Below are 18,194 nucleotides of genomic sequence, written 5' to 3'. Positions count from 1 at the left end.
AAAGCTCATAATAGTTACTTTCACACACAAACTAAACACGCTCTATTTTACCTCGTTCAGATCATTAGACTGGTATTGCTAAAATCAAAAAGAGGACAACAACAGAAACAACATATCAGACAAACACACACACATCTTTTCATATATGTGACGACTAAAATGAGATGCACTGTTGTGTAACTATGCACACACTTCAGTCCATACCACAAACACTGATTTCATCAAGAAAACCTGGTCTTTACTACCGTAAACTAGAGATAACCTTGAACATTAGAAATGGTTTTGTCACTTTAAATTGATTAAAGGGCACCATTGGATATAATGTGTGTTGGCAGTGTGTGAACACACCCGCTTCTTGTTTTTTAATCCCCATTATAACAAAGCAGTCTCATTAGATATTCCATTTTGATTATCTTATCAATGTGAGGTCACATTGATAAAGCCCCGCCCACTTACAGTTCTGCACTACCATAGTTTCCACCCTCAGCTAGTTATACTTTTATTTATTTATTATTTATTTATACTTACTTTTATTTATGAAACTTTTTAAAAGTTTGATATACTTTTAAGAGAAATCTAACAGTTATACTTTAAAACATTATTTTCACTAATAAAAAAATGTAAATCTCAGTCTGTTAATACTCTGGTGTCCCATTGATATGATGACAGGTAAATATTAATAAAGCAGTGCTATAGTTACAGCACAACAAACTGAAGTCAGTGAGTGAATAGAGAATTGATTTGAGTGTTCATGATTCTGTCTCACCTGACCAAAGAACGCCACTCTGAAATACGTCCCGAGCAAACGTTTGCCCGTATGCATGACCTCTGTTACTTTACTGTAGGCACGGTGTAATGTTTCATACAGGTGAGCCAGTTTCTGCCATAAAGAAAGATAAAAAATCAACTTTTACCAATCAACATAACCATTAAGTTTACTAGTTCTGTACAAACATCTTATTGTTGTATCTGCATACTAAGCATCCCTATGGGCAGCAGGTGATGTCAGAATGAATGATCAAGGGGTTTATTTGTGTGATAATCTGCAATCCTTGTATCTTAATTAGTATAGCATTGTGTTAACTATGCAAAGATCATGGTTCAATTCCAGAAAATACACATACTGATCAAACCTATACATTTAATGCACTGTAAGTTGTTTTGGATAAATGTAAACAGAAGCTTTGCAAATTAAATATAGGAAAAATGCTGAATAAGAGACCATATAAAAAGTTCACATAAGACATTTAACTCTTTCCTCGCCACTGACATTGAATTCATCAATTAACAGAAAACGCTTCCCTGCCAATGACGAGTTTTTACGACAATCCGTATTTCCACTATTATCCACCAGGTGGCGCTCTTACCCAGCTTATAAAACACTGAAACATCCACTGATCCAAAAACAGGTAAAACTTTGTGTATGTTTTGAGGATCACTCTGAATCTGATCTCTAACAAATGTCCTTCACGCAAGTATCTTAGCTTTTTGCTCAAAATGTTGTATTTTTGAAAAAAAAAAGAGAACAAATTGAGATAGGATGAAACTTTTTTTTTGAAAACAGGGTCTATTCTTTCATTTGATAAATTATGTTTATATATTTAAAGAAGAACATTTTCTGGAAACTTTAAACTTTAACATTAAACTTTTTTGCTGGCGCTGGCTGGCAACTTAAAAAAAAGTGGTGGTCAAACGTCATTTCATAACACAACACTGACAGGTTACTGATGCTTAACTTTAATAAAGCTGCTTGAACAAACGACCAATGTTATTTTTTTTGGAAGAGGACATACACAGTCTTAGAAACTGAACACTTGTGGCGTGAGACAAAAACAACAACTGACAATTACTCAAAAGCTTTCTTCATTTTTTTAACGACTAAATCTAGAGGTAACACACGTGTGTGTCCTGTATTCACTGCTCCTTACATAATAAACACTTCATCTTCATTTCTCTAAAAGTTTAATTCCTGTGTTCTGAATGTTATTGATTTGTGATCTAGCTCTGATCTTTGTGTGTTATTATCTCTCATACCTCAAAGTCTCTGCGTTTCTCATAAATGGGTATTATGAGTTTATAGATGTCAGAGATGAGCTCATATCGCTCTGCTTTCCACAATCCATCAGCACATTCTTCCAAAAGCTCGACCAGAACATCCTGTCAAACAGACAAACACACACAAGCTTTGAAAATAAGATCTGAATACACACATTAATAAGTCCCCATGTGGTGAAAATTAAGTTTTTATTGTTGTTTATATTTCTTTGTGGTGTTTAGTATGCTTTAAGACAGAAATGGTGTTGAATGATGAATTAGCACATGGTTTGAGTATTTTCTCCACAAAACGTTTTCCAAAGACAAAGGGGACATTTCACAAGACTTTTTTAAGATGTCAAATAAATCTTTGGTGTCCCCAGAGTACATATGTGAAGTTTTAGCTCAAAATATCATATAGATAATTTATTATAGCATGTTAAAATTGACACTTTGTAGGTGTGAGCAAAAATGTTTTTGGGTGTGTCCTTTAAAATGCAAATAAGTTGATATCTGCAATAAATGGCAGTCCTACGGTTGGATAGTGCAGATTAAGGGGTGATATTATTATAATAAGATCCCATTTTGACATCACAAGGGAAGCCAAATTTCAATTATCTATTTTTTTCACATGCTCGCAGAGAATGGTTTGCCAAAACTAAGTTACTGGGTTGATCTTTTTCACATTTTCTAGATTGATAGAAGCACTGAGGACCTAATTAAGCCCTTGATAATATGATATGTTCCCTTTTAATATATTAAACTATAGTGACCCAAAAGCATCATATTATTCAAAATAAAAAGATTTAAAAAAACATACAGAAAGTGGACATACAGCGACCACCTGGTTTGATTTTTATATTTTTTATTCGTACATTTTTGGGTTGCTACTGTATATGTATATTTACAAAGAAGATGAAACATCCTTATTGTACCAGGTGAATTTGTTTTTATCTCTATTATACTGTCATGTTTCCTGAAAGTGGGCCTGAAGACTTTGTGTTTGTGAATAGTGGTTGTTATTTGTGTTTTATCTCTCAGTCAAAGTGCAGTCATGATGGTTGAGTATCAGTCATTCTGGAGATAAGCTTCATTGGTAATAAAGGCCAGCTACACAAACACTAATATTCAAGATAGACCCAACACAGAAAAGTACTTGGACATTGATGTTTAAAACATGAGAGCGTGGCAGAGACAGCACGTACACAAACCATCAAGACTTTCTCTATCAGACAGCACTAATCTGCATTCACAAGGACATGCTGGTTTATTACACTTATAGTCTCTCAGTTATTAAACAGGGTGTTTTCTCTAAACAGTTATTCACAAAGAAAGTACATTGCCATTAATAATGTTTTTCACGCCAGTCTATTATTGAGCAATAATATTATCCCTGATAACCTAAATGATTATATGAGAGGTGTAAATGATCAGATGATATTAACCTCATTAAAGTGAACGTCTTGCATGCCAACGTCCTCCATCATAGATGCCTCTTCATCGATGTTTGGTGTGATTACTCTGAATGCAGAGCATCCCTGTTTAAACATCCCTGCACAAACAAACAAACAATCACAGAACATTATGTGTCATTTTAAACAGTATATACACTCACCTAAAGGATTATTAGGAACACCATACTAATACTGTGTTTGGCACCCTTTTGCGCTTTCAGAACTGCCTTAATTCTACATGGCATTGATTCAACAAGGTGCTGAAAGCATTCTTTAGAAATGTTGGCCCATATTGATAGGATAACATCTTGCAGTTGATGGAGATTTGTGGGATGCACATCAGGGCACGAAGCTCACGTTCCACCACATCCTAAAGATGCTCTGCTGGGTTGAGATCTGGTGACTGTGGGGGCCATTTTAGTACAGTGAACTCATTGTCATGTTCAAGAAACCAATTTGAAATGATTCCAGCTTTGTGACATGGTGCATTATCCTGCTGTAAGTAGCCATCAGAGGATGAGTACATGGTGGTTATAAAGAGATGGACATGGTCAGAAACAATGCTCAGGTAGGCCATGGGATTTAAACGATGCCCAATTGGCACTAAGGGGCCTAAAGTGTGCCAAGAAAACATCCCCCACACCATTACACCACCAGCAGCCTGCACAGTGATAACAAGGGATGATGGATCCATGTTCTCATTTTGTTTACGCCAAATTCTGACTCTACCATCTGAATGTCTCAATAGAAATCGAGACTCATCAGACCAGGCAAAATTTTTCCAGTCTTCAACTGTCCAATTTTGGTGAGCTCGTGCAAATTGTAGCCTCTTTTTACTATTTGTAGTGGTGATGATTTGTAGCTTCAAGGTTGTGCGTGTTGTGGGTTCACAAATGCTTTGCTGCATACCCCGGTTGTAACAAGTGGTTATTTCAGCTTGAATAAGTCTAAGTCTACTTGTGAGAGATGAAGAATAAAGGTGAAAGAGAAAATATAACTGATAAAGCAATCCTTCATCATCTGTTGATGTGTTATTATCATTAAGATTAATAACCTAAATAACAGTCATACTAACTGTGTGGACCGATAATAAAAAAACTGTATGTAATCTGATTACATTTATTGCAGGAACAGATTTTTCATTACATCATAAGTCTTGTACTTTTGTTGTTTTGTGCTTCAAATCTATATGTTGTGATGTATCACAAAGTTGGTATGAAACAGATTCATGTCGCTTGTATTGTCATAAACAGTGCAAAAAGTCGTCTGTCAGATGTCCCAGTGACACTTTACAAAAATACAAAAGCTGATGTCAAACAACTACACTTGAACCGAAGGGTGATAATCACATGACTGTGATATCATCACACGTGAGTTTGTGTGTGTCTCACCTTTCCTCCGCAGATACTCTGCCACCAGTGCTGCAACATGCACGTAACACATGGCTGCCTGAAGACACAAAAACACAGCAAAATGAAAACCAAAGAAATGAAGCACACACACTACACATGGCAGAGGATCTGCGTGTACCTCAGAGAGGTCTCCGTTCTTCACGTGGATTCGGGCCATGCTGTCCAGCCATGTCTTGCGAAGTTCAGGAGTGCTGGCGTATGATTTGGCAAGGCTGTACTGCAGGTCCACCAGCATCTCCGGGTCTCTCTCGTGTTCCTTCATCTGAGCCGTGGCCATCAGAACCGTTCGGATCTTCTTCGTCAGGTCCTTCACGTCAGACGGGAATGCCGTGTTCTGCAGGAGAGAGAAGCGGATCGTGTAAATGCCCGTGTATGTGTAAATATCTGTGTGCGAGTGCTCGACAGGAAACTGACTTTGATTGTTCTGTCGCTGTTAGCGCAGCTGTTGATTACAGACAGTGACTGCTGAAACCTCGTCCCTCCTATTCCAATGACATCAGCGATGAGCTGACTGACACCTATGACCACCTGAGGAAAGACACAAGTGACATCATAACATAAACATCATCACCATCAACTCATTGCTGTTAGATACGCCACCATGATGTTTCACCTGCAGGTGCGTGCGGACGAAGGACCTTCTTCCCGTGTAGTCGAAGTTGCTCTTCATGAGAAAGTAGAGCAGATGAGCCGCGTCGCTGCGGATGGAGCTTAGCGTGGAATTACAACACTTCAGAATCTCATAGCAGAAGGATGCACACATATCTGCACGACCCTCGAAAAATGTGCATGGAAACTACACACGCACACACATCATGAGAGAAATAAAAGGAAACATATGTTATTCCTTCATTTCAATAAAATCATTACTAACATATCTGTAAGACTGACACTCAATAACATCATCTGAAACTGGAATGAATAAATGCTCAAAACAAAAATGCTGCCTAAAGTGACATTTAAAATAAACAATTAAAGGAAAAATATAACTGAAAATATATACATTTAAAGGGGGGTCATATGATGCGATTTCATGTTTTCTTTGTCTTTGGAGTGTTAAAAGCTGTTTGTGCAAACAGAAGATCTGTAAAGTTACAAAGATTAACGTCTTAAACCCAAAGAGATATTCTTTCTTAAAGTGAAGGCTCATCCACGGCATCATAAAACACTTAATTCAAACACGCCCCCACATATCTATGTCACTGCGTGGGAACATTTGCATAACTCCACCCAAATGTATTACGCAAAGAAAGAAGGTGTAACTTTTAATCTCGCTTAGTTTTGTTACCGCCGCCACCATGTGGTGGAGACGATGTGCTTCGGGAGCTGATAATCAAAATATGGTATACAAGTTTTGGTTGAGGTATTCAACCAATCACAACGCATTGGACAGCTGGCCAATCAGAACACACCACGCTTTTCAGAAAGACAAGCTTTGTAAAAATCTAGGCATACAGAAGTGCCAAGAATGTATGGTATGTAGAAAATAATGCGTTTTTTACCCTAAACCATGTAAATACGTTACACCAAATTAGGGATGCTCATATTGACCAGTTCACTAGTTCGCCTGCGCATTCAGTCTATTGAATGATGTTAAAATAAGACTTGGCTTGCTGTCGAGGCCCAAGTTCAAAACCCCCATGGTAAGACTGTACAGAGAGAGGAATGAGCAAAATAAAGGAGGAGATTTGGAAAGGCGGAGGGATGCCGGATGAATCGTCACTGGTAAGGCGTGAAGACTGATTAACTTAAATAGGCTCTCCGGATGATTGACAGGACTGAATGTTTAGGCTCCTCCCGAATGTACGTTTAAAACTTCATTTAACCGAAGGTGAGAATTTATGACCAAATAATATTAGCAGTCAACTCTGCCAGCCATTTTTTTTTTTAAAGTTGCCTGCCAGCATTTTTGCCAGCAAGTTTTACAAAATGCCTTCCAGAAAAATATATCAAATATATAGACGAAATATATAACATATAATGAAAGAACAGACCATCTGCTTTCAAACAATCAAACAAAACGAGGAAAAACTATGGGTAGGTTTCTTCAAAAATAAAAAATTTTGAGCAAAAGGCTAAAATAATTGCAATTTGTAAAGGACTTTTGTTAGAGATCAGATTCAGAATGATTATCAAAACATACACATAGATTGGAATTTGTAAAATTAGTTTTTTGAGTCAGTTTTTTATAAATGTTAAAATAATGCTTTTTATTTTCCATCTAGTGGATAAAAGCGAAATTACTGTAAAAACCCGTCAGGAAAGCATCATTGGCAGGGAAAGGTTTTCTCTTAATTGACGAGATAGCGGGGAAAGAGTTAAAAGAAAAAAATCTTTGTTAACCCACGGTGCGTGTCAACACGTTCCTACAGACATTTAGCCACTTTTCAATTCTTATTTGTGAATGGCCTGTACCCGAGTTATTGCTACCCTGACGTTCTGGTAAAGTAATCATTTTTATGAGAAATCATTTATACTGCATATGTGTCCGTGTTTGAGTATGGTTGGAATGCTGCACGGAGACGACGCAGTCCATCTCAGTCTCGCGAGCGTCCGGACAGACCTTCACTGATCGCCTCTGTCCTAGACCCTGACCATAAACATCTCTCTTTTTGTACAAACAGAGAAAGATGACGCAAAACCAAAACTTTTTTAAATGTGTCCTGGTTTAGAAATTGCCAATGTGGTAGATGACAATCTGCCCTCTTTGGATATTAATCTTCTGGACTAATTGTTTGCTCTTTGATATGTAATGTCGCGTGAATATTTTAAAATCATGGTTCTGTTGTTGATCTGCCGTTTGCACGTTCAAATTAAATAAAATGTTTGTATTGTTTTTACTGGGTCACAGACAACGTCAAATGTATTTTTACTGAACGACAATTTAATATTAAAATCCTATCAGTTAACGATTAAAGTTCAGTTAACAAGCAGCGGTTGTCGGTAAATTAACTGAAATGAACATCCCTACACCAAATACAAAAAAGAATGTCATATACCCCCTTTAAACAATGAAAGTGAATTCATCTATTTTGCTTTCTATCATCATATCTTACTGTATTCTAGGTTAAAATATACAAACAGAATACTAATGAATGCTGATATAATTCAATAAAAACTATACTATTCTAGTAACAAACTAACTGAAAAAACACGCCCCTGACCTTGTAGGTAAATACTGGCCTTCAAAAAGTTAATATCAGAGAAATATAACGGTCAAGTATAATGAAAGACTACTGAGTGATAAATATTTCCAACATTTACTTTCTTATAAGTGTTTCCCATACATAGGCTCTACTTGGGCGCTGCACCCAGGTAAATTGCGACCCGCCCAGGAAAAAAAATCACTTTACGAATTTCCGTATTTTCTGAACTCGACTGGATGTCCCGTGTTTTGTTGAGGGAGGGAGAGAGAGAGAGAGAGAGAGAGAGAGAGAGAGAGAGAGAGAAAGAGAGAGGTGGGGGTCGGGTGACCGTGAAGATGATGTACGCGTCATCAACTCATCATCCAGCGCGGCAAACTGGATCAACTGCAGCAGCACATACGGAGCAGCCAGGGAACTACACTGCAACCAAAATGGTCGCATATGCTTATGTGCATATGTGTTTATAGCATCTAAGTTGGCTTCATTTTGCGTGCAAGCACGTTGTGTCTCTCCCGTTGAGTGTCCGTTCACGTGCTCTCTGTTTCTCAATGAATTGGGTGCGACGCGAAGCAAGCTCAGTGTCACATTGTATCCTTTCATGTTTCTGAACTTGAGCAGAGTTTTACCATTAGAGGTCTTTCTTCACTGAGGACGCGGGACCCGTACGGTTGCGGGTTTATATTTTAAATGGTCAGTCGGGTCCGGGTCGGTCCTAGTTCATTACTTCGGGTCCCAAGTCTGATTAATATTGTGTGTAAAACCCGAGTCCATCGGAGAACGGCCGCGAGCGCTACCGCGCTCAAGCTCGAGTGCTGTTTCTGACCACGCGCCGCTTCATTTTCTTTATCCCATTTTTTTATAATCTTATTATTAATAGACCATATCTTTACTAAAATCTAAACAGTTTGCACAAAGATTGTAGCAAAAAGCAGTGCTAATACTGAACGAGCAAAGCTCTAGCTGACTCAGGATATAAAAAACGCAAAGCTGTAAAGTAAAGTCTGTCATCGGGACAGCAAGTAGACTTTTAAATCTGAAATAATTAGTGGATTAAGCTTTTTTTAATCAGCAAAAGAGAAATAGAAAGCAGAAGCAGTAAAAGTGCCTATCTAGAAATTATTACCATTATAACATCAGTCACATTTATAATCTATAGACCTGCACTGTCTATATAGGCTATAGTATACATAGTATTGTATATATTGAGTTTGATAAAAGGGGTCATCAAATTGCTTCATATATCAGTGCAAAAACAAAGTTTTTTCGTGGTGCTTTGACAAACAGTGTCAGCTTTGTTTATGGCAAAGAAAGTTTGGGGTGGTGGTTAGATTAATGAACTATAATGTGAAATTAATATTAATGTTTAATAAATCAAAGTATTGTGTTGTGTCACACATTATTAGTTCTTTGTCACATGTATAGTAGACCATTTTTTGTCGGTGGATAATAATGATTGCCCTTTTCACCAGCTACCACCACAAGTAAATTTCAGATCTATGGGAAACACTGATCACTATAATCTATCACTGAATGTCAAAAACTACAGTATGAAAGTCAAAAAGTTTTTCCATAAACTATAAAAATAGATTAAAAATACACAATAAAAATGTCATTATTTTAAATTATTACAACAAATACTACTTACTATTTTATATGTAATATTATTCTAATTACTATTTAGACCCACAGTAGTTGACCAGCATTTCAGTTTTATGGTGATTATGAACATTTACTAATATTTAGGTTGTTACAAACCTATGATATAAATGTCTTTGTATGTGCTAAACACAAAGGAAGATATTTTCGTTATAACGTTTCGTTAGAACGTTAATAACCAAACAGATCTGTGATAGCACTCACCTTGTAGATGAACGTGCGCAGGGAGGTGATGACCTGTCTGAGAGCCGTCTCTGATTGGTTAATTTGTAAAAAGCAAAGATGAACCTGGAAGACTTTCTTCATGAGCGGATTATGACCGTGATCTAGACTGAGCTGAGTCTGAACGCACACAAAAACAGTCATTATACTCATGAGCAACACAAACACTGTTGTGGTGTAGAGGCAGGTGAAGATGATGATGATGTCTGACCTTAAACCCCATGACGAAGATGCTCAATGTGTCCAGAACCGTCAGACACACTTCTGTGGCAATATTTCCCTCCAACAGAGACTGATTCAACACATCAGCATCTGAATGACTGTAACCTACACAAATACACACACAGAGAGCGCTGTACAAAGATGTTGCTATTGTGACATAAGAGCAGACCAGTGCTTTCTGTAATGAGACACACTGACCTCAGAACAGCAGCATGTGCACAGACCATGAGAAAATAAGCAAAGCAAATAAATGTAATGATGTGTTTGTGACTTACTGTGGTTATAGGTTAAAGAATTATCCAGACTGTTGAGCTGTTGCAGTCGTGCATGCATGAGTCCTGTCCTGCCCCGGGACACAGGGAGAGTCTGAGAGCGTCGCTCTTGTACCACGGGACCTGATCCCTCCAAACTCCTGCACACAAACAAACACACTACATCACTACACAATACACATCAAACACACTCATTCTGTAATGATGTAACACACATTGGGTTGAAAAATGTAAGGCATTTTCAAGGCTGTAAACTTTCCAAGGGAATTAACAGGAATATATGGGAATTAGGGGAATAAACTGGAAATTTGAACAGGTTTTTAATCCAATAAATCCAGGCTTGGTGAGCGTTAGTATCTGGATTTTTCAAAATATGTATTATCTTGCATGCATGTCTGCTAATGACCAAACTAAATGTTTATTTATGTTTGTATATGATATAGTTTATGGACCAATGATGTGACGTTAATTATTTTGTGTCCATATGGTTCAATTAAATGTAAAAGGGTTAAAATTTCAAAATAAATTTGCAGATTACTTGCATACATTGGCCCTCATTTATCAAAAGTGCGTACACCAAATTTCCAGCGTACACCTTGCGTACACCCAAAACCACGGTGACTTTGAGATTTATCAATATGGACGTTGGCGTACGGCACGCTCAAATCCTACGCCTGCTCAGGAGGTGGTGTACGCACATTTTGAGTTAGTGCAGAAATGCGCAAAAACTTCCTAACACCACAAAACGTACTGACAAACTAAAATATATGATATATTATGACCAACTGTAGTAATTATAAACTTCAGTGTTTATTTTTATGCAACAATGTTCAATGTTTAATTTGTGAGACTTTACCAAAGCATTTGATTTGTATGCATATGTATTCCTTCAGTTGAGAGCCTGTGCGCTTTACCTGATGTTTCAGAGCGAGCATGTGAACGGAGCTTAGTGGGAGCGGAGCGTTGAGCGGTGCGGTAATATTACCATCAAAGCGCCTTTCCGAAAATTCCGCTCCCTCAGCACCGCTCGTTGAACCCAGAACGCCCTTTGATAATTTGCTAGTTCTAGAATCTGTAAAAACGTCTAGCAATAAGTTATGGAATTCAAGCCTTATACATAAATGTAAAGTAAAAATCAAAGTTAAGATTGAGCAGGAAGAAAAAATTGAAAGGGACTGCGGAGAGACTGTAAAGAGTTAGCAAATATTCTTCCTGGAATCTGAAGCGGCACATTGCAAGAAAGCACAAGGATGTGCTACGAAAACATGGTAATGCAATAAAAGGTAAGCTAGTTACATACCATTCGATGATAAATAAATAGCTACACATGAATAGGTAAAGTAAAATGTTTGTGTTGAATGGAGCCATAAATCCGATCATGATAACATGCGGACAAAATTATGGCCACAAATAATTTTTTATGCTATGGACACTTCTTTTTCTTATTTAGTCTAAAGTATGGCCATAAATTTAGAATTTGTTCCCAATATTCAACAGTTTGTTCCTTGGAATTAATTATTAGAATATTTAGAATATTTCGTAATTACTATTACAATTATTATTACTTCAAATTATGAATTAGCTTAGCTAAAACATGTGGATGTCGTGGAAACAAATTGTTAATTTGAATTATATCCGGAGCTCCGTATCAAACTGAATCTAAGATACAGCTAACAAACAACTGTATGTAAATACAGAACAACACACTACAAAAGTTACTACATCATTTTAAAATATTATATAAAAAAAATTAACTGAACCATTAAGCAGACATATCATTTAGATGTAGGCAACAGTAAATAATAATAATAATAAATAATTATTCTTCTAAATATCAATTAATAATAAAAATAATAATAATAATATTACAAATTGTCATCCAATTATTAATGTGTCTCTAATCCCACTCTTTAAACTGCCAAATAAAACAATTTTGTTTCTTTTCACTTCCCCGGATTCTCTTCTTTGCCGTCTTTCGTGTGTCAATGGCGTAAAATGAGGGCGTGGGGGAGGCGGAGAATTGAATTTATATGGGCTTGTTATTCTAATGACGCTCGTTTTCGGCCGCGGCATTTATGAAGGGCAGATATTGCGTACACCTGAATATCAACAGTACGCACAGTTTCATAAATCAGGCGGTGAGAGGAGTGTAAGCATAATCTTACGTCAACATATACGCCCGTTTCTACGCAAGAATGATAAATGAGGGCCATTATCTTTTTTTAAAGAGTAACTAAACCCCAAACCAACTTTTTTTAGTTAATGATCTGTAAGAATGACGCTTTATTAGTGCTGTTCATTGATTTTAGTAAGTTTTTTGACATTTGGATATAAAGTGTTTCAATACTACAATATATGGTGTAAAAACGTCTGAGTGCTGCCCTCTTGAGGTTGAACGGTGGCTACTGCAGTTGAATTTTCCTATTGGATGTTGGGTCCAAGAAATTACTCGTGACGTAAGCAGGTTCAAGCTCACCACGCCCTTGTTACGATCTCACCACACACTTGATACGAGCTTAGTTCGTCCCCTCTATCTCCGTTGGGATCTGCCCACTTTTCTTGCATTTTTCAAATATTGCAGTGGGTGGAGTCAGCCTCTGACCAGGGGTTTAGTTACGCTTTAAGGACCAAGTCTAAATTTCAAGTCTAAAATTTCTCGTTTTATTTTATTTTATTTTGAAAGAATATTTGGGAGATAATTGCAAAAATGTCAATGTGGTGTAACCGGTCCGTGTCAATTGGTGTAACTAGTATTTTTTTTTATGAAAATATAAATATATTCATAAAAAAGTGGAATAAAATATAATCATTTAGTTTAGTGTAATATGATTTTGTAACATACATTTTTACATCATTTATCAAGGATTATTTAGAAAACAGATCTGTTTTCAGCATATGTCAGGACAAATATTACAAAAACACATTCAAATTTAAATTTAGAAACAACTAATAAAATTATATTTTAAAATGATTTTTTTATGATTACGCTTACATGCCATCAAGGTGGATAAAATATTTAATATTTCTCATTCTTTGGCCCAACTTTCACACAATTTGACATTTTCAGGTCCAATCAGTCTTAACTTTCATAAAAATTATGCAAATGTAATTTTTTATTGCATAATATCAACATAAATACACTATGTGCATTAAAACATACCTGATGCATGCTTTTAAAACAAGTTTTTAAAAAAAGATTTTTAAATTTCTCTTAAATTTCTCTTTCCAAACCGTTTTTTGTCACTGACCCTAATAATTTCAATAAATTCCTGTAAATTACCATACATTTCCATTAAGTTTCCAATTTGAAATATTTCCAAAATTCCCCATGAACTTTCCGGCCCTTTGCAACCCTAAACACACATCACTTACCTGGCGATGTGTCTCTTCCCCATATATCTGAACTGATGAAGACACACTCTGAAACACATGACAAATACACAAAGAGACATGAGTGTGTGTATGTGAAGTGTAATGTGTGTTTGTATGATGTAGTCATCACTTACTCCAGGAGACTGAAGAAGTTCATCAGGTCTGTGGGTGAAGCTTTATTCCAGTAGTTGAACAGAGCATCTAAACAACAGACCACAAACAAATAAGACCTAAAAAATAAACTAGTGTGATCACAAAAAACGAGTGTGTGTGTGTGTGTGTGTGTGTGTGTGTGTACCTTCAGACATGCTCTTGAGAACATGCAGGAAGCACATTAACATGTTCTTCACCTCAGACTGATCCAGTTTATCATAGCGAAGCAAAGAGCCGCTCAGAACTCCAGCGACATGATGCTGAGAGAGACACAACAACATAAGACAAACACAAACATATGCTCTCTCTCACACACACACACACACACGCACGCACGCACACGTGTTGATGGCAGAAACACACACAACTGCAAACTCACAGCACAACATTCAATCTGCTACTCTTTACTCACCCAAATGATTTTTTCCCAGTGCTTTTACAAAACTTTCAAAGTATTTAGGAATATACTGGAATGTCACAAGTTTCCAAGCAATTACACTTACTTAATGAGCCAAATGTATTATAAAAGCACTGGAGTAAAAAGGCTTTATATGAAATAATCCTGGCAGAGATGTACAGCGAGTCTACGAGAAGAGAATCGGTTCGCATTGTCAAAAAATTCTCAGACATTGATGCTTCACTGATGAACTCTCATGAAAACCCCAAAAAGAGTTTCAGAGAAACACAAATGAAATTTAGTCACACAGAGGAATTAAGAAGATGCAGTGTACAGCAGCACAGTTAAGCTTTTTATCTGCTTAAAAATACATCTGGAAGTCAACAGAAGTCTAATAAAATAAAATATGGTTTATTATCCTGTTCCAATTATCCTAAGGGTGAGTAAATGATGGCATCATTTTCATTGGGTTTCTTTCTCCCTACAAGACATGACTACAATGGTGTTTCAGTGCCACCTAGAAAAAACTATAAATGTTGAGAATAAAATTTTAAAAATAATTCAAAATTATGAGAATAAAGTCAAAACACAACGAGAATAAAGGCAAAATATTTTAATCATAATATTTTAAGGATTGCACAGAATTGCAGGACAAAGCGGTGTTGTAGCTTCTGTTAGACATGGATGATTTAATTAAATCCTATTTTAGGATGGGATATAGCAATAAAGCAATCCTCCATCTTTTAGTACATCAACATGAAGTTATAATAAACATCCACACACTGCAGCAGTTTTGCAGAAAACTTGCATATCTTTGACTTTGTCCATTTTCCGTTTCAGGGTCGGCACGCAATCGCTCGAGACAACCCCCCAATGCGGGTTACAGTGGAAATATAGTAGTTTGATATTACTTTGGGATCATTGGTAGTATTGTATGCCTCCATTCATAACACAAACCATTAATTGCAATGCCGTACAGCTTCAGTTTATCATATGAATCCATACGCTACAACGCGGTCGGACCTCGGCTAAACACCGGAGATGTCAAGCGTGCCGGTGTTACACTCTTTCAGGGTGTTACACTCTTTTTTTTTCTATTGCTTTAATTATGATTTTTATATTCTCTTGAGGAATGACATATCCTCTTCGAATAGAACACAGATCTAACCATCGATATCCTTGGAGTCGACCACTGGCTGCCATTTCAGATGGAGGATTTCGTCTTCCTAAATCCCATCCTAAAATAGGACTTAATTAAATCATCCACCTCCACTGCTAAAAGAAGCTACAACAACAATATTACCTGCAATTCTGTGCAATATTAAAAATATTACCCGTTTGCTCTCAAAATATTTTGACTTTATTTTCAAAATGTTTTGGCTTTATTTTTATGACTATGACTTTATTCTCATTATTTTTACTTTATTATCATAATTGTTACTTTATTCTTAAAACTTTGGCTTTGTTTTTATGATTATGATTTATTATTATAATTGTGATTTTATTATTAAAATATTTTGGCTTTATTCTCAAAATATTTTGACTTTATTCTCATAATTTTTACTTTATTTTCATAATTGTTACTTTATTCTTAAAACGTTTGGCTTTTTCCATGATTATGACTTTACTCTCATGATTATGATTTTATTTTTTAAATATTTTGACTTTATTTTCATAATTTTTACTTTATTTTCATAATTATTACTTTATTCTCAAAACGCTTTAACTTTATTTTCATGATTATGATTTATTCTTATAACTGTGATTTTATTATTAAAATAATTTGGCTTTATTCTCAAAATATTTTGACTTTATTCTCATAATTTTTACTTTATTTTCATAATTATTACTTTATTCTCAAAACGCTTTGACTTTATTTTCATGATTATGACTTTATTCTTATAACTGTGATTTTATTATTAAAATATTTTGGCTTTATTCTCAAAATATTTTGACTTTATTCTCATAATTTTTACTTCATTTTTATAATTGTTACTTTATTCTTAAAACTTTTTGACTTTTATCCATGATTATGACTTTACTCTCATAATTATGATTTTATTCACAGGATTTTAGCGTTATAATTTTTTCCTTGATGGCACTAAAACGCCGTCGTACATGACAGACAGGACAGAGCAGTGGTATAAATCTACACTGATGTAGTCGTCTGTTTCTACACTAATGCATTTACCACAACACAAAACTGACAAGAACACCCAGCACGTTCTTTTTAAGCTCCACGCAATTTATATTTTAAACATGAGGGATAGTTTTGCCTCAGATTTACAAATACAAACAGGATTACTACATAGTGATCTGACTTTGGACAGAAACAGAATGAGGCACACTAATCGATTTACCATCGATTATCTTGTTTTTGTCATCGTTTCAATAAAAAAAATCTAAAATGATTAATTCCACCACCCAAACACACAGTGACAAGGTTGCTGGTGGTGTGCACGCAGCATTAGGGGTCTAACGGGAATGGCAGGATACTGGATCAATGAAGTTACAAGCGCACACACAGTCACCATGGCTGGAATAGGGTAGGGTCAGAGGTGAAAGGTGAGTTATGATAAATGGACAGGGGTCAGAGGTGATGTAATACTTGTGTAGGGTATAAATGTTGCTCAGATATCAGAGAGAAGTCCATGGTCTGTCGTTTGAGTCGTGAAGAGAGCTGCGTCTCCTCTGATTCAGTAAAGAAACGCAGCAAGATGGCCGAGTGACAGCGTGTGAAACCTTCCTGCTTCATTCCAGGACAGCAGGAAGACAAACACTGGTTAACATACACACAGTCTTACATTCACACGAGCTTACTAACCCTAAACACACACACACATACACACACACTTTGAGGGAAATCATGTGACTGAGCAGTACCTTGTCCAGGGGGTGTAGCTTGTCAATGCTGCGTTCTGATAGGCTGTTTCCCGAATCTGTCCTAATGAGGGAACCATGTGAGTCCGTGTGTCGTACAGAGTTCACTAGAGGAGTGTGAGGAGACGCTGACGCACACAAAACACAAATCACATCAATAAACACACATCACATCTCACAAACACTACTGTTTGAATAGTTTATATAAAGATACTTTAGATGTATATTTGTTAAATCACTTCTGTTCTCTTAAAGTCACACCTGGCTCTTTGTTCAAGCTGTTGTCCATCACATTGCTCAAATTTTTTGTAGGCGTCAACATTGTGACCGAATCCTCACGGCCATTCTGAAGATTGAGAGAAAATATTTTAATGGCACGTCAGAATAAATGTGCAGTATTTTATATACCATACTTTCTGTAATTTATTTGTCATGTGTGTCCTGTCAACTTTACCTTATTGAAAAAATAGTTCAGATGAATGTTTAGAATATATACTAATAAATAAACTTAAAAGATTTTGCATATATCCAAAATAATTCACAGAGCATTCAATCTTTAACTTTTCTTTATCAGTATGTGTGTTTACTGGGATTGAGCCCATGAACTTTGCTTTGTTAATCCAGTGATCTACCAATTAAGTAACAGAAAATGTATTAAGATAAATAATAACTGTGGTGTTTTTTTGCATTTTATTACACAGCTCTCTAAAATGCTTCATTCCGATTGGCCAGTCGCTACATTCCAAGGTTCGTTTTTGTCAGATAACTACCGCCAAAAACTAATAACACACAGTAACCTAGGTGCCGCATATCATTTTGATGGGTACAGTTTAATATACACAAAATTAAATATAAAATGTATTTTAATAACATATTCAAATGTACAAATTATTAATCCAAATAGCGTGTTTGTGACATCTGAACGTCTTGTCTTATCTTAAAACGTAACGAAAGGTCTGCATTCATCAAAAATA

The 18,194-nt window shown here is 36.1% G+C and overlaps 1 protein-coding gene across 5 annotated transcripts in view; it reads right to left on the bottom strand.

Moving 5' to 3' along the window:
• Window positions 1-18,194, bottom strand: part of LOC135782704 (dedicator of cytokinesis protein 9) — a 108,375-nt gene that overhangs the window by 4,667 nt on the left and 85,514 nt on the right. For all 5 annotated transcript variants that reach the window (XM_065293166.2, XM_065293168.2, XM_065293170.1 and 2 more), the window contains exons 33-47: window positions 17,482-17,566; window positions 17,224-17,348; window positions 14,089-14,203; window positions 13,925-13,991; window positions 13,791-13,838; window positions 10,422-10,558; window positions 10,136-10,251; window positions 9,907-10,044; window positions 5,514-5,696; window positions 5,315-5,428; window positions 5,019-5,234; window positions 4,880-4,937; window positions 3,480-3,586; window positions 2,035-2,157; window positions 767-880 (exon numbers count right to left, since the gene is read on the bottom strand). In XM_065293166.2, coding sequence (XP_065149238.1) covers window positions 767-880; window positions 2,035-2,157; window positions 3,480-3,586; window positions 4,880-4,937; window positions 5,019-5,234; window positions 5,315-5,428; window positions 5,514-5,696; window positions 9,907-10,044; window positions 10,136-10,251; window positions 10,422-10,558; window positions 13,791-13,838; window positions 13,925-13,991; window positions 14,089-14,203; window positions 17,224-17,348; window positions 17,482-17,566 — 1,746 coding nt within the window. The remainder of the gene's footprint in view (window positions 1-766; window positions 881-2,034; window positions 2,158-3,479; window positions 3,587-4,879; window positions 4,938-5,018; window positions 5,235-5,314; window positions 5,429-5,513; window positions 5,697-9,906; window positions 10,045-10,135; window positions 10,252-10,421; window positions 10,559-13,790; window positions 13,839-13,924; window positions 13,992-14,088; window positions 14,204-17,223; window positions 17,349-17,481; window positions 17,567-18,194) is intronic.

This window comes from Paramisgurnus dabryanus, chromosome 15, assembly GCF_030506205.2.
Source record: "Paramisgurnus dabryanus chromosome 15, PD_genome_1.1, whole genome shotgun sequence".
Classification (NCBI taxonomy): Eukaryota; Metazoa; Chordata; class Actinopteri; order Cypriniformes; family Cobitidae; genus Paramisgurnus; species Paramisgurnus dabryanus.
Note: the sequence above shows the minus strand (reverse complement) of the source record. Positions and strands in the feature narration are given on the sequence as shown.